This window comes from Sus scrofa, chromosome 4 (assembly GCF_054392235.1).
Source record: "Sus scrofa isolate SSC_HxYL_T2T_F1_AM1 chromosome 4, Sscrofa_HxYL_maternal_Yorkshire_Landrace_v2.0, whole genome shotgun sequence".
In the NCBI taxonomy this organism is placed as follows: Eukaryota; Metazoa; Chordata; class Mammalia; order Artiodactyla; family Suidae; genus Sus; species Sus scrofa.
The window spans coordinates 32,879,917-32,894,369 of record NC_139386.1 but is presented as its reverse complement, the minus strand read 5'-3'; the positions used below and the strand labels follow the sequence as shown (position 1 = coordinate 32,894,369).

The following is a 14,453-nucleotide window of genomic DNA, read 5'->3' as shown; positions in this document are numbered from 1 at the left end:
TTATTTTATCATGTTGGGTTCTCGTATAGGCTGAGTTAAAACATGGGCAAATACATTTCACAACTGGCCATTTGCATCTTTACAAGCTCCCCAACACACAATGGATATCTCCTGAGACAAATGCCATCCTGATCCCTGAACACAAATAATGGTTTGCTGTAGTGCTCATTTTCATTCACGGATTATTTCTTTCTTCTCCCTCCATCCCCATCATCTTCTTTGTCTTCTTTTCCCAAGATGAATTCATTGAGCATTTCTCTGTGCTACTCACTGTATATTTGAGGGAGAGTGGTGGCCGAAATTGAGAGCTTTGGTTTGTGTTCTATAAACAGTAGATGTTTAATAAATGGTAGATCCACTGCCTTTTCTTTAACTCGTCCACAGATATTTTCCAAAAAGAAGGAAAGGAACAGAGTGGGTTTGACCCAAGGAAATCTAAATCTATTTGTGCCTTCAGTGAGTGTAGTAGGTAAGTGAGAAAGAAGGGGGGAAAAAAAGAGTAAAAGCGGTGTGGGGAAGGGGCAAAGAGAAGAGAACCATTCTGACCTTCCATATCAACTCAATCCTTTCAACTCTACTGTGCCAGGGAAGAATTATTATTTGTTCCCACCTTACCAATGGGGAGACAGGCTCAGAAAGGTCAAATCACCTGGTTCAAATCTTGTTTTGTGATCTTAAAGCCTGAGAAAAGCCCAGGATCTTTCCCCCACAGGATGCTGCCTCCTCTATGGTAGGCAGGTGTAGGGGAGAGAAAATACTGAGCTGGTGGCAGATGTTGACACTGGGACCTGCTGGATCTACTAGTGTCACTTGAGAGCCAAACTCTGCTCACACCCTGTATTTCCGCTAGTGCCCCAGCTCAGGCTGCTCACATGGGCGTGTTGGAAATTAAGATAACTCTGGCTGGGGTCACCAGTGTGGGAAAGTGAGACACGTGGACAGGAGAAATCTCGACAAGGCTCTTTACTTCTGCAGAAGGGCGCGGGTACTCCAAAGAGTGCATGCTCCAAACAAAGGACCCTCCCCTATTTATTTATCCTTAATGCAGGTGATTTACCTGTCCCCTTCCCATTGGTCAGGTCAGGGAGCACATTCTTCCCAGTTGGCTAATTTGAAAAAAATTATTACTGGGAGAAGAGGGAAAGAGGAGGAGTGTCATAGGGGTATTTCCTCTGAAACCAGAGCAAAATGGAGTAACCAAGATTTCCTTTGATAGAAAAGACATTTTGTTACTTTCCACAGGCGAGACCCCAGGGCCACCACGCCCACTGAACCTGGAGCCCTCTCCAGGCCTGTGCTATTCCCTCACCCTGTGCCTGCTCTCACCTGGTCCTCCCAGTCTTGGCTCCCATGCTCCTCTAGCTGCCGTAGGAGCTGGCACTGCAGAGCCTGGTCAGCTTCCCCACAGAAAGAGAACAGTCAAGACTCTGGCAGTCCCTGAGCAGCCCATTATTTATCATTCATCAAGTCACTATTAGCACAGTAATCCTAGCCACCCTCTGCTGACCACACATTGTGAGCTTCGTAACCCGCACGGCATCCTCATGTATTAGGAAGATACTTTATAAATGAAGAAACTCACAGTAAGATCAATTAAACTGTAATGAAAATAAGATCAATCTCATTAGCACTCAAGAAAATGCAAATTAGAACTCCAATAAGATAACTTTGACAGGAATAAGATTGGCAAAATGAACAAGATGGACAGTGTCTAATGCTGGTGAGAAAGTGGAGCAACAGAAACTGATCCACTCTGATATGGAGGGCATAACTCTCCACTTTGGAGAAGAATTTGCCAGCATCTAATCAAAGGGAGAAGGCACTCCTTTGGACCATGGGTCCCACTCCGCTTCCCACTCAAGGCATGTACCCTAGAGAAGTGCTCAATGAACACACGGAAACCAGTATAAAAACACCTATAGCAGAGTTGTTTGTGATGGCAAGATACTGGAAACCATCTAAATGTCTATCAACAAGAACATGGGTAAATAGAATGTGGTGTGATTACACAAAGAAATACTGCATAACATTAAAATGGATAATTAGAGCTAGACCTATCAAAACAAATAACTCCCAAACATGTTGACTGCAAAAAAGCAGAAATCAAACACATACTAATAAACAAAGAAAAAACCCAGAATTCCCATCATGGCTCAGTGGTTAACGAATCCGACTAGGAACAATGAGGTTGCAGGTTCAATCCCTGGCCTCGCTCAGTGGGTTAAGGATCTGGCATTGCCGTAAGCTGTGGTGTAGGTCGCAGACGTGGCTCAGATCCCACATTGCTGTGGCTGTGGCGTAGGCTGGCGGCTACAGCACCGATTGGACCCCTAGCCTGGGAACCTCCATATACCCCGGGTGTGGCCCTAGAAAAGACAAAAAGACAAAACAAACAAACAACAACAACAAAGAAAAAACCAGGACATACTAGATAATGCTTTTTATAAGATTTAACCACATATGAAACAATGCTTGGAGATATGTTCATATACAGCAAAGATGTAACAGATACGCATGGGAATGAAACACCAGATGCAGAGCCCTGGTTACCTTGGGGGAGGGAGGGAAAATGAACAGAGAGGCACCGAGGGCTCTTTAGCTGTACAGGTAAAAGTTTATTTCCTAAATGGAATGATAGGTACATAGGTGTGGTTTATGTTAATTTTTTTGCTTTTTGTATGTTTTGATAAATCCATTATACATTTTAATTTTAAAACCTGCTCAGAACTAAGAAATAGAAGGTTGTTGTGTTTTTTTTTTTTTTTCTTTTTAGGGCCACACCCACACCATATGGAGGTTCTCAGGCTGGGAGTCAAATAGGAGCTGTAGTCATTGGACTACAACACAGCCACAGCAACTCAGGATCTGAGCCGCATCTGTGACCTACACCACAGCTCACGGCAATTCCAGAACCTTAACCCACTGTGTGAGGCCAGGGATTGAACCTGTGTCCTCATGGTTACTAGTCGGGTTCATTACCCACTGAGGCACGACAGGAATTCCAGAATAGAAGTTTAGAGCTCACACCTTTTTTTGTTTCCCAGTACATCACACTGTCCGTTGGAGGAAGAAGACAAGGGAAGGCAAATATATTTTTTAAAAAATACTACTTACTCCATCTAGTCTTTGAGCAAACCTTGAGAATGCAATTGTTTAATGACAAAGAGACCTTACTTTGTATACAAGAGGCAATCCTGAGAAACATGGTATTAAATATTAATAGCTTGAATTGTGTTTGTCCACTGCTTTATGTTATTTTTTAGAACTATGCTTCTCCAAAAATTTTCATGACAAAGCCTTAGTAAAAGCAAACAAAAGGATCCCCACATTCATTTCAAGTGAATTTGTTGATGCAGAATCTCAAGGCTATTTCATTCTCCCAAAGAGATCTGTCGAATATGGATAATGAATCCGTCTTCTTCATTTAAAGCAAACTTACACTAAATTCTTCATAAAATTTACCCTTATCTTGCCAAGAGTTCTAACTTCATTGGTATCAATTTAGGAACTAACAGGAACTCCTTCATATCCTCCTTTATTTAAAAATTAATAACCATCCATTGAGTGGTCCTCAGTTGGCACTCTGATAGATGCTGAGAAATAACAGTGGATCAGGCAGCTCTGTCCTAAAGGAGCTTCCAGTTTCCTGGAGGAAGCCAACAAGTAAAGCAGGTAGTTATGGTACAGTGGGGTGTGATGCTGTGACAGGGCACATGGTGGCCCTGCTATGGAGGAACACAAAGGGGGACTCAGCCCTGTCATGTTGGGTCTGGCTAAGCCTCCGAGGGAAGGTGATATTTTAGCTGAATTCTAAAGGATGAGTGAAAACTGGCTTCTAGATTTAAAAAAGCAATTTAATTCTTCCTTTTCAGAGGATTCCATCATCTCACTGTTGAGTTTTTATTGTCAACCAAAGCGGAGGAGAAAAGTGATAAGATATTTTAAGGTATCTCTTACCTGAGGAAAAAAAAACACCTGTGATTCTTCTTTAGATGTGGTTCATCATCCTTTTTACTGTGTTCAAAATGAAATACAATCAAGTAAACTGGATTCTCTTTGTCAAAAGTGTGAATACACTGCAGATCTAAGTAAGATCTGAGTAAGTCAGGGGCAGATGTACCTGCAGTGAGAATATGATTGCCCCGATTTTACTTCATCTTTTAAAAATCCCTCTTGGCCTAGTTACCCAGGAGAAGAAATATAAGCTCAGCTTCTCTGCACACAAAGGATCACAGCACAGACCAGGAAGTGCAGGGCAGGGAAGGTACCACTGCGGCGTCTTTCAGCCACGCTGAGTCCCTTTAATTCCCGCGAATCCTGCATTCACCAGTGTGATGGGATAATTTGCCTTGGAGTTATTCTGAGATTGAATATCCAGTCTGATTCTGTGGGGTTTGCTGAAGGACCTGATTTCCAGGAGTTGTGGAAGCAGATGTCTCTCAGGAAATTATGCTTGAATCAAAACCAACTCCCAGAGACTCAATCCCATTAGTTAGAAAAAGACTCACTTAACTCAGACAACAGGATATAAAATGAAGATCTAAATGTTTATTAATTACAATAAAGATCTAAATGCTTATGAATTACAATAGATTGTAAAATCACAGAGTTGGCTATTTTTAAACAAATGTATATATTGGAAAAAAAACTTTAAACAGGAAAGTGATTTTTAAAAATTCAAGTAAGAAAAGCAAAGATGACATTTTAAACTATCATCAATGAATTTTCACACAGATTTTCCATCACAATAATATTCATTTATATCTTCAATCTTACACTGCAACAAAGTCACAGTGAGAAAGACAGCTATTCCTTCTGAAAGGAAATCAAAGAAGCCTAGAGCGATTATTTTTTCAAAAGGATCTTGGTGAGTTGAAATAAGGCCTGCTTCTCCATGGGCTGACAACGTTTAACTGGGATGGGAACAGCAGCATCCTTTTCTCTGATTTTACCTTTGAACAGAATAAAAGGAACTCAGTGTAACATTCTCCCTCACAAAGAGATGCAGAACCCAAGCCTAACCCCCAAGAAATGCTATAATCAAAGTAAACACTAATCTTGCTCTTAAAAATGCTGGTAATAGCATGTTATAGCATCCGATAGAATTCCTTCCTCTTGCTAATCTTCCTCTGAGTTTTTCACACGCACTTTCTGGCTTGGAAGAATAATTCCAATAGTCAGGAAATGAAAACAAAGCTGGAACTTTTGGCTGTATAGCATTATTAAAGACTTAACAACATTCAATAATGAAATAAAACAAAGCCAGAAGCACACAGGGCCCCATTATGCAAGTCTGGGGTTATGTAGGAAAGCATGGGTTACCATAATGCGAAAACCTGAAATGCTTAACTGGGTTTGTATAAAATGTGTCCTTTGCCAGACAGTGTCCCTAATTAACAAACATCTCTCCCTGTCCATCATGTCAATCTCTTCCATAGTCTTCTGCTAACTGCTATGTGGTGAAACATCTGAAAATGTATCATACATTAAAAAGAAAAAAAAAAGAAGGGTAAGTGAAATTGCAAATCTGGCAAAACGTGTAGATTTCATGAAGACAGTGGAAATGACATTATAAAAATGTTTACATCACAGCAAAGCCATAGTCACAGTCCTCGGCAGAGCAGGATCAGAAAACAAATTGGGGAAGAAAAGAAAAAGAAAATCGACAAGGATGATGGTAACAGGCGCTTCAAAAAGAAAGATTTGAATTTCAGAAACTGAGAATCAATGAAGCACTCAAATATTTGTAAATGACCATATCCATAAAATTATTATAAAATTAAGTGTGAAATAAGTATATTTTTTGATGAAGTATTATCAAATAATTTTCTTGAAAGCAATATTTGATTCATTTCTTATTCATTCTAAGTTCCAGAAGATAGTTACTTTTACAATACAAAGATTCATTTTTTTTAAAGTCCTGAGTAAACAATTTATAAATTTTGACTATGAACCTGTACTTTCTGTTTGAAGCAGTGCCAACTTCCCTCAATAACAGGTCCCTCCGTGTTACCAGCCTCTTGCACACATTTGATTCTCCAAGCCTCTGAGGAGTGCTTCCTAACATCTCAGAGAATAAATCTCTAGCCAGGCCAAGGCCTTCTTCAGCCTGGCAGGCTCACCCAAGGGTTCTACGTCAAGAGCCCTTTTACCAGTCTTCTCTTTGGCTAAACTATCCTTGAGTCTTCCGTTACTTTGAAGTTTTTGACCTTGACCTTGAACTCTTCAAATGCTTCCAAAGCAAGAGATATGCTAATTTCACATGCTGTGTTACAGAAAAACTCTCTGTCCACTGTTCCTTACTGCCAGCCCCCGGCTCAGCGGTGGGCCTGTTTCCTGGTCCCAGCTGTAGAGTCGTCTTCTGTCCCTCTGGATTTCAGTGTGACGACTTCTCCCTTATAGGGTTCACGCTCCACGGGGGTAGGTGCGCATGTCTGAAACAGAACATTTCATTTTTCTCTTGTGGTTTATTGACTTCTCAAAGTCAAAGCTAAGTTCCGCTCCCTTAATGAACTGTGAGACCAGAAATGAACCTTGTGAATTTATCATGTGCCTCCCACCCGTTGTCCTTTCACAGAAATTCCTGGCAAGGGCAACCTGCCTGGTCCCACACTTCCGCTTGGTGGTGGGCGGGTTGGGGGTGGGGGAGGAGGTGTTCAATTTGCATCAAAGGCCCAGGGAACACTTTCTAACAATCATTCTTTCCATGGCAATATTCACAAGGACCTCTGCCATGTCCTCACACACTCCGTTCTAAAACTGCCTTACAGTCTTTTTAAACATTCTACCTTTTCTTGTAGTTTCCACCCTAGATGTCTGTATTCCCAGAGTGCTTGGTTGTTTCTCTCCTAATACTTTCAGCATTTTGCTTCAGATTCTAGCAGTCTGTATGTGGGTTTTCTCATTTTCCGACTGTCTCTGCATGGTCTTCCAGGGCATCTCCCATCTGGAACTACATCTCTTCAGTGACCAACTGTGTATCAAAACCCTTAGCTGGATTCAGCCAGAGTTAATTCAGTGCTTGAGCAGAGTTTTGAAATCAGGTCTTTATAAATAAAGGGAGTCACACAAAGTAACTAAATCTTACTGTTTGTCGGCCCTCCCGCCGCTGCCTTAGCTCCGGATTTTTAAATTTCATCTCCTGCGTGTCTGCTGGTTCCTCCCTGCCAGCTTCCCAGACGCAGGTCTCCCTCCAGAGCGCAGAGACCACCAGGCATGGCTGTCTGGCGCAGAAAGCCACCGCGCCAGCTTCAGAGGTGGGAGCCACTGACCTCAGGGCCTCGGCGCCTACTGTGAATGGCGCCCCGATGGAGCCTAGCGAGTCCACAGGCCACGGTGGAGCATCAGGCCACCCGGCCCGGGGCGGCCCCTCCAGGGCGTCGCGATCCCGGTGGGAGAAGAGCGGTCCATAAGCCAGGCGGAAACTGCAGATATGCACCCGGACGGCCCGCAAGGAGGAATGAGCAAAGGGCCCCGTGGCTCTGACCAAAGGGGTAGAGCCTTCTGTGGCGCTGAGGCCTCCCCTTTCCGGGGCTGGATCTGGCATCCGTGGGGGCCCGCGCTCCTCTAGGGAACCGAGACCCCAGCCCCGCCCACGGAAGTCACAGCCACCGCTCGGAGGGAGGAAGAGCCCAGTGCCTGGAAGTTCCAGGTGATGCTGGAGAAGGTGAGGCTGAGTTGCCAGGAAATCTCAGAAGCTGTGGAGGTGGTGAACATGGTCTTAGACCACCTGCTGCGGAGGCTGCAGGGCCAGGACCCTGAGTTGCTCAGATTTGTTCTTTTGTGGTATGTGACACTGTTCTAATTAAAACGCTGTTTTGTAAATTGACAGAACATTGTAAACTAACTATTCGTTAATTACAGGAAATAAAAAAAAAACCATACTGTTTGTCAACGTGGACACAAATTCACTGACAAGTCAAGAGTTAGCAAACCCCAGTGACTAAGGGTGTAGGCTCTGGAATCAGCTTGCCTGGGCACCTAACTTAACGCTGTACACCAGGGATCATAACAGCACCTAATGTATAGGGTGGTTGTAAGGATTATATGTTGAGAGGATTAAAGCCATGTAAAGTGTTTAAAATAATGCCTAGCATATAATAAATTCTTAACAAATAAATGTGTGTGTGTACATTTGTGTATCTTTGTCTTATTTTGACCACCAAACTAACATATTGTGGTGACCAACAGTGTGGGCTTTAGAGAAAGGTAGGTCTAAGTTTGAATTCTAGCTTTTGCCATTTACTGGCTGTAGGAAACTGCTAAATTAAAAAGCCCCTCTGAGTCTACTCACTCATCTACGAGAGGGAGGAAATAAATCCACCTCCCAGGTACATGACATTCCCCAGACACAAAGCATTTCCTTCATTCATTCAGTAGATATTTATTGAGCCCATGCAAGCCCTAGATATTTTGCCAGGCTCAGAGGATAAAGCCAAGAAGAAGACGAGATCATTCTGACAGCCGAGGAATATGAAGCGCAGCGTCGGGGGCACATGGATGGCTCTGTGAGGGGGAGAGACCCCTGCCCCCTGTGCATAGGTTCAAGCCTCTGTCCACTTTCTGTGTCTGGCTCCGTGCTTTGCTGGATTGCTGTTCTGGCTCACTATCAACTCAGCTCTTTCCTTCACCCTGGATTCTGTCATCACTTTGAAAACGGACACAGGGAAATGAAGCATCGGCCCCTCATGGCTGCCACCCCTGGACACCGTGGTCACCTGGAGTCAGTCCACACCTGAAACTGTAAACTCACTTGGTGCCCCACTCTCTGCCCACATCCTCCCTTTGGGGGCTTTAGTCCCCATGTTTTTTCTTCTCCCGGTTTACTTTCCAAGCTCAACTCTATGCATGTACTTAAACTGAGGGTGACTGTATATTTTATCACCCAAACTGGGACACTTCTGAGAATGTAAAGGGTAGTGAACATAATTAGCAGGCATAATCCAGGACTGTCCAAGCCAACTGGGATTTATTTCCACCTTCCTTTAACCGCTCTCTTGCTGGCGGTCTAAAGACTGTTGCTTTTCTCTTTTTTCCTTTCAGTATTTGCGCTCGGCAAAGCCCATAGCCTATCTCAGTTCAATCACAAGTCTTTTCTGCAGCCCCTGGAGAAGGTGACATCAGTGCACTGATATTTGTGTCACCTGCCTTTGTGCTGTGTGTCCCTCATCAGCTCCCACCTCCTCTCCCCATTTCCTCAACAGTTCCTTTGAAACTTTACTGTCTGAGGTTTGCAGCTGTACTTTTTGGTCTTGCCTAGACTCCTTCTTGGGAAGTAATGACCAACACCAGTGCTGTCAACCCCGGGCCCCACCCTCCTCATTCAGGGGTGGGCTTGTTCCACAAACAGCTGGTCTCGGAGGACCCCTTCCTTGAACCCAACTGTAGGCTCAGGGGGGACTCAGACCAGGTGAATTAGCATCCTTCCTGGCATCTTTCTGCCAGTCCCATGCCTTTGCCCATCCTGGTGTGTCCACCCTCCTTTTTACCTAAATATCTCCACTGATCTTCAACAACTCAGCCCAGGCAACCATCAGTCCTGGAAACTTTGGCGCTCCAGCCACATCTACTATCTCTCTGTCATTATCATTTTCTGAAATTACCTATTTCCTTGTCTGTCTCCTAGGGACAGACATACTGCTCTGTTTCTCCATAACAAGTACTCCATAAATAGCTCACAAATTCACAATGATGGTGGAAGAGATCCCCGCCTGAGCTTCTTTCCTCCTTGTGTGGGCTGCCCTGGCCGAGCTGACTCAGTTTCCCTCATCTCCTTTGTGTGGATCACTGATGATCTGCTCCCCAGACAGCATTTTTGGCCAGTGGCCTTCTATGGCTGGCTTCCCTAGTTGTGTAAGAACCCCTTCCAGCTGCTTGGTCACTGCACTAGTGATGCCACAAGGCTCCTCTTAACCTGGCTGATCACTCTGGTCACCTTGACCAGCAAACGTCTCTCACTTGCCTGGAATCTAACTCGCATACAGCCTCCCTCCTTATCTGCTGCCCAGGCTTGGGGCAGGCAGGGACTGGTTTCCCGCCAGAATGGCTGTGGCTGTGAACCACTCCTGTCCACTTGGCCACCTCAGACACAGACTGATCCTCTGTGGGGAGGCTTTTGCTGTCCCACACTTCACAGCCTTCCCCTTTATAGACAAGTTGACAGGAATCAAAGACAATTGAAGTTCTGGTCTCAAGCGTTTCAGTACTTTCAACCGTTTAATCTTTTCGTAAACTTAGAGGTGGTTACATAAGCTCTTTTTAATGCTAGATCCAGGTCTTGATCGTCTTTGTACTGTCTGTGGTCCCTGGCATGGCCTCTATGTATATTTTAGAACCTCAATAGATGTACACTGTGATGAAATGGAAAGGTGATGGCCCTCCTTCTGTGGAATGTTAAGCCATCCCTGTGTTATTCAGAAGTTCAGGTGAACATTTGTTTTCTTACCCTACAACTCTCAGGAAAAGTGGTCATGTGGCTCCTCTCTAGTGACAAGGGAAAGTCTCCATCTCAAGTGCAAAGTGCCCAGCCCTGAAGAGGGCGCCAGCACGTGGGGCCACCAGTGTGAAATGCTCAGAGGTTATCCTTGTGGTTGAGTCCAAAACAAAGTGGGTTTCCTTCCCTCGTATCCCAGATGAACACAGTGATGACAGGGACTCCATCCTGTCTCCCAGGTAAATGCACACCCACTCCTTAGAGGATGTTAATGCAGCATAAAGCTCACAGAAAGACCAGGATGAGGCATCAGAGGGTTCTGGGTTGAACAAAGCAAGCAGGTCTCCTTTCTTCTCCGTGATCCTCCAAGCTCCCTGGTCTGCTTTTCTCAGGTCCTTTCATGGCTCCTTACTCTCCTCTCCTCAACCCCTGAAGGTGTCATTCCCAGAGCTTTTTTTTTTTTGGTGGGAGGGGCTGCATCCACGGCATATGGAGGTTCCCAGGCTAGGGGTCCAATCGGAGCTGTAGTTGCCGGCCTACACCACAGCCACAGCAATACCAGATCTAAGCTGCATCTGCAACCTACACCACAGCTCACAACAATGCTGGATCCTTAACCCACTGAGCAAGGCCAAGGATCCAACCCACATCCTCATGGATCCTAGTTGGGTTCGTTAACTGCTGAGCCATGAAGGGAACTCCCAGAGCTCTTTCTTAAGCCCCCTTTCTTCTTGGTCCACAGTCTCTCTGGTGGCCTCAGATTCATGGTTTTAAATCTACATGCTATGGCTCCTAAATTTTATGTCCAGCCCCAGTCTCTACACTCTTTTATCCCAGTGGCTAATTGACCTCCTCTCAAGGAGGTATAATAAGCATCTCAAGCAGAATGAGCACATAGCACCAGAAACTTTAGTTGAGACAGAAGTAGGATTTGAGCTCTTGAGACAGGGACTGCTGTCTTAGTCATGCCTGTAACCCCTGCACCTGGAATCGGCATAGGCCTTGGTGCTTAGCAAACATTTGTTAAATGAAAGATTTATTGACTGTAGGACTTTTTTCAACCTTTTAATATGATATTGGGCAAGAGAATCACCTAAGGGTAACATTATCTGAAATCAGTTGAGAGTTTTCTCAGGGAGCACCTCAGAACATTTGTATCCTGAGTGCACACCTTTGGAAGACTGATCTGGGTGGTGGCATCTTTTTCCCCAGGACAGGCTGGTCAAAATTACATGATCCCACCATCAGTTCTTTCCATCTTAATGGGTTCATGATCAAATAGAATGGCTTGAGGGTAAAACAATACGAGAGGTTACCCTAGTAATAAAGGAAAAATGGATGGCACCTCACCCAGCAGCATGCTGGTAGTTGATTTTGGTAGAAGAGAGTTCAATTTGAGTTCATAGTATTTAATGACAACTGTCACTGTGATGAGTTAGTAGAAAGACAAAAATGAGAATTATATTCCAATATGCAGTGCTATGAATAAATACTAATTGCATAATTAATATTATACCTGCATAACTGCAGAAATGCTTTTTTTAGTTAGCTGATCAGGGAACGAGAAAACTTAAAGTTGATGGAAAATTTAATTGGATTGTCTGCAGAGAAGGATGCTAGATTTTCTGAGACCATAGAGAAGAATCCTGGACCCCAAGGAGTTACTGATATAATGCTTTCCATGGAGGCTAAGACACTAAAATAGCAATAAAGACAACAAAACTTCTAAATACCAAACAGTCCAAATGAACAGTGACTCCCTGAAAATGAAATCCCTGGCTGATGAGTTTACAAGTAGGTACTCAGAACCTGCTGACCTGAGAGGTTTTTGTTTTGTTTTGTTTTGTTGTCTTTTTGTCATTTCACTCTTTTCCTTATCTGAAAAATAAGTGTGTTGGGCTTGATGAATAAAGTGTGTTCTAAGAGTTTGCAAATACTTTCACCTGAAGTCTCAAGCCCCTATGTTCTTAGGATTTTAAGGATATAGTGTCTTTTTTTTTTTTTTTTTGTCTTTTTGCCATTTCTTGGGCCGCTCCCGCGGCATATGGAGGTTCCCAGGCTAGGGGTCTAATCGGAGCCGTAGCCACCAGCCTACGCCAGAGCCACAGCAATGTGGGATTCGAGCCACATCTGCAACCTACACCACAGCTCACGGCAATGCTGGATCCTCAACCCACTGAGCAAGGCCAGGGATCGAACCTGTGACTGAACTGAGAGTTTCTTAGAAGTTCTCATGGGACAGAGTCTTCCAGAGAACTGTGAATCATTAGATCCAAATGAGGTGATCTATAGAAATGAAAATTTGCATTCTGGTAATGTTTTACAACCCACCAAATGTTTGCACTTAATCCTCAAAATACCTGTGAGCTACCCCTCAAGGACAATGTGAGCATACATTTGATCATCAATAAATATTTACTGAATGAACATTAAAAGTTAGATAAAACATGAACAGAGAGTATTTAGAAAGTCCCTGTATGCAGTGATGTGCTAGTAAATGTTAACAACCACACTTCCCTTTTTCTCATCGCTCCTAAATAGCACGTGCCTATTGCTGTTGTGTAAATGCTCCCACCACAGCTGATTTCAAGCTACCAAACTGACATCATTGAATGAGGTGCTGGGAAGAGATACACACAAGTGTCTCTTACGAACTAGAAGGAGCTGGCTCCAAAATATTTATCACCTTTTATAATTATTAGCAATCAGTCTGAGGAAATCTGAGTTATACGACAGTTGATGATATGTCAAATTGTTTTCACTACATTACCACAGTGAGAAAGATATTGATAAACTGTTATTTCAGAAACAGAGAACACCCATTTCAAGGACTAGATCAGCCAACCATTCAATTTTATCTTCTTTAAAAGTCAAATTATGCTTAGAGTTGCAAACAAACAATCCAGTTTAAAAGCTTTGGCAGCAATAGAGGCAACCTATTGCCTTGGGAATGGGTAAGTATTGGGAGACATGTTTCTACAATCTTTTCTTAGCCTCTCTGCTTCTATTTTCTATGCTGAAAACTCCATCTTGTCTTGCTTTACCTCTATCTACCCTATATTCCTGCTTGAAAAACAGTTACAGTGCTGGTAAATAACTTAAGCTTAATAACAAAGACCAAAAGGCATAAGTTATTCATGTGGTCAGCTGGATGAAGACATAATGAATGCGTTGGTCTAGGCATGCTGGACCTGAGCAGATAGGCACACGTTTGCACAGCATGATATGTCCTGTTAAAATAAGAGGAAGAGGAGACTCAAGGCCCCAGGGGGTTTATGAGGGGTCATTAGCATAATATGCATCAACAAGGAAAACAAGGTGCAAACCTAGGCACACCATCTGCGGAAGCACAACGGTGATTCTCTAGATGCTATGCATAGATAGCTGATGCCAGGCTTCCTCAATGCTAAACCAAACCTCTGCAGACACCAAGGGATGATGCAAATTTTTTTTTCCTCTTTTATTTTTCTTTCTGGCATCCCCCAACACTCTTCTTTAAGTGACTTTTTACAATGAACTTAAATATGTATTTTATTATGTTATATTTATCAAATAAAATTTGATTTAAAATAATTTCCCTTAAGGAGCCACTATTTAAGTATTAAAAATAAAGCAACAACTCTCCAAAGCTGTCAAATTGCATTAAAATATAATTTTTTTCCTTTGAAATTCCTCCCGCTATCTGATAACAGTGATAGTGGAATGGTATGATGCTAAGTTTTATTAAATAATAAAATCATGAAGAAGAATCAAGCTCACAGAAAACCTTGCTGTTTGGGAATAGGCAAGGGACAATGTTCTGCAAAAACTTATTTAATTTCCATTCTATGACCTCTGAAATTATAGCCTTTGCTCCTTCCATTTGTAACTTGTTTATTTATCAAATGCCTACAATATAGCAAGTACTGATCATAAAAAAATAAGTTCCCCAAAGAGCTAACCTTCTAGCCAGGGGACCAGCCGAGTTCTGGAACTGACAAACACTGGTATATCTCCATAATCTGTGCTTCGGGAATTCAGA

The 14,453-nt window shown here is 43.2% G+C and overlaps 1 protein-coding gene across 3 annotated transcripts in view; it reads right to left on the bottom strand.

Annotated features, from left to right (window-relative positions):
* Positions 1 to 4,528: 4,528 nt before the first annotated feature.
* Positions 4,529 to 14,453, bottom strand: part of DPYS (dihydropyrimidinase) — an 87,309-nt gene continuing 77,384 nt past the window's right edge. The window contains exons 9-10 of one of the 3 annotated variants that reach the window (XM_001925251.6): positions 6,304 to 6,434; positions 4,529 to 4,952 (exon numbers count right to left, since the gene is read on the bottom strand). In XM_001925251.6, the coding sequence (XP_001925286.3) occupies positions 6,318 to 6,434 (117 nt within the window). In that variant the 3' untranslated portion in view covers positions 4,529 to 4,952; positions 6,304 to 6,317. Of the gene's footprint in view, positions 6,435 to 14,453 lie in introns of all 3 variants that reach the window. The other 2 variants (XM_085021893.1, XM_013996559.3) reach the window with 2 other exon arrangements.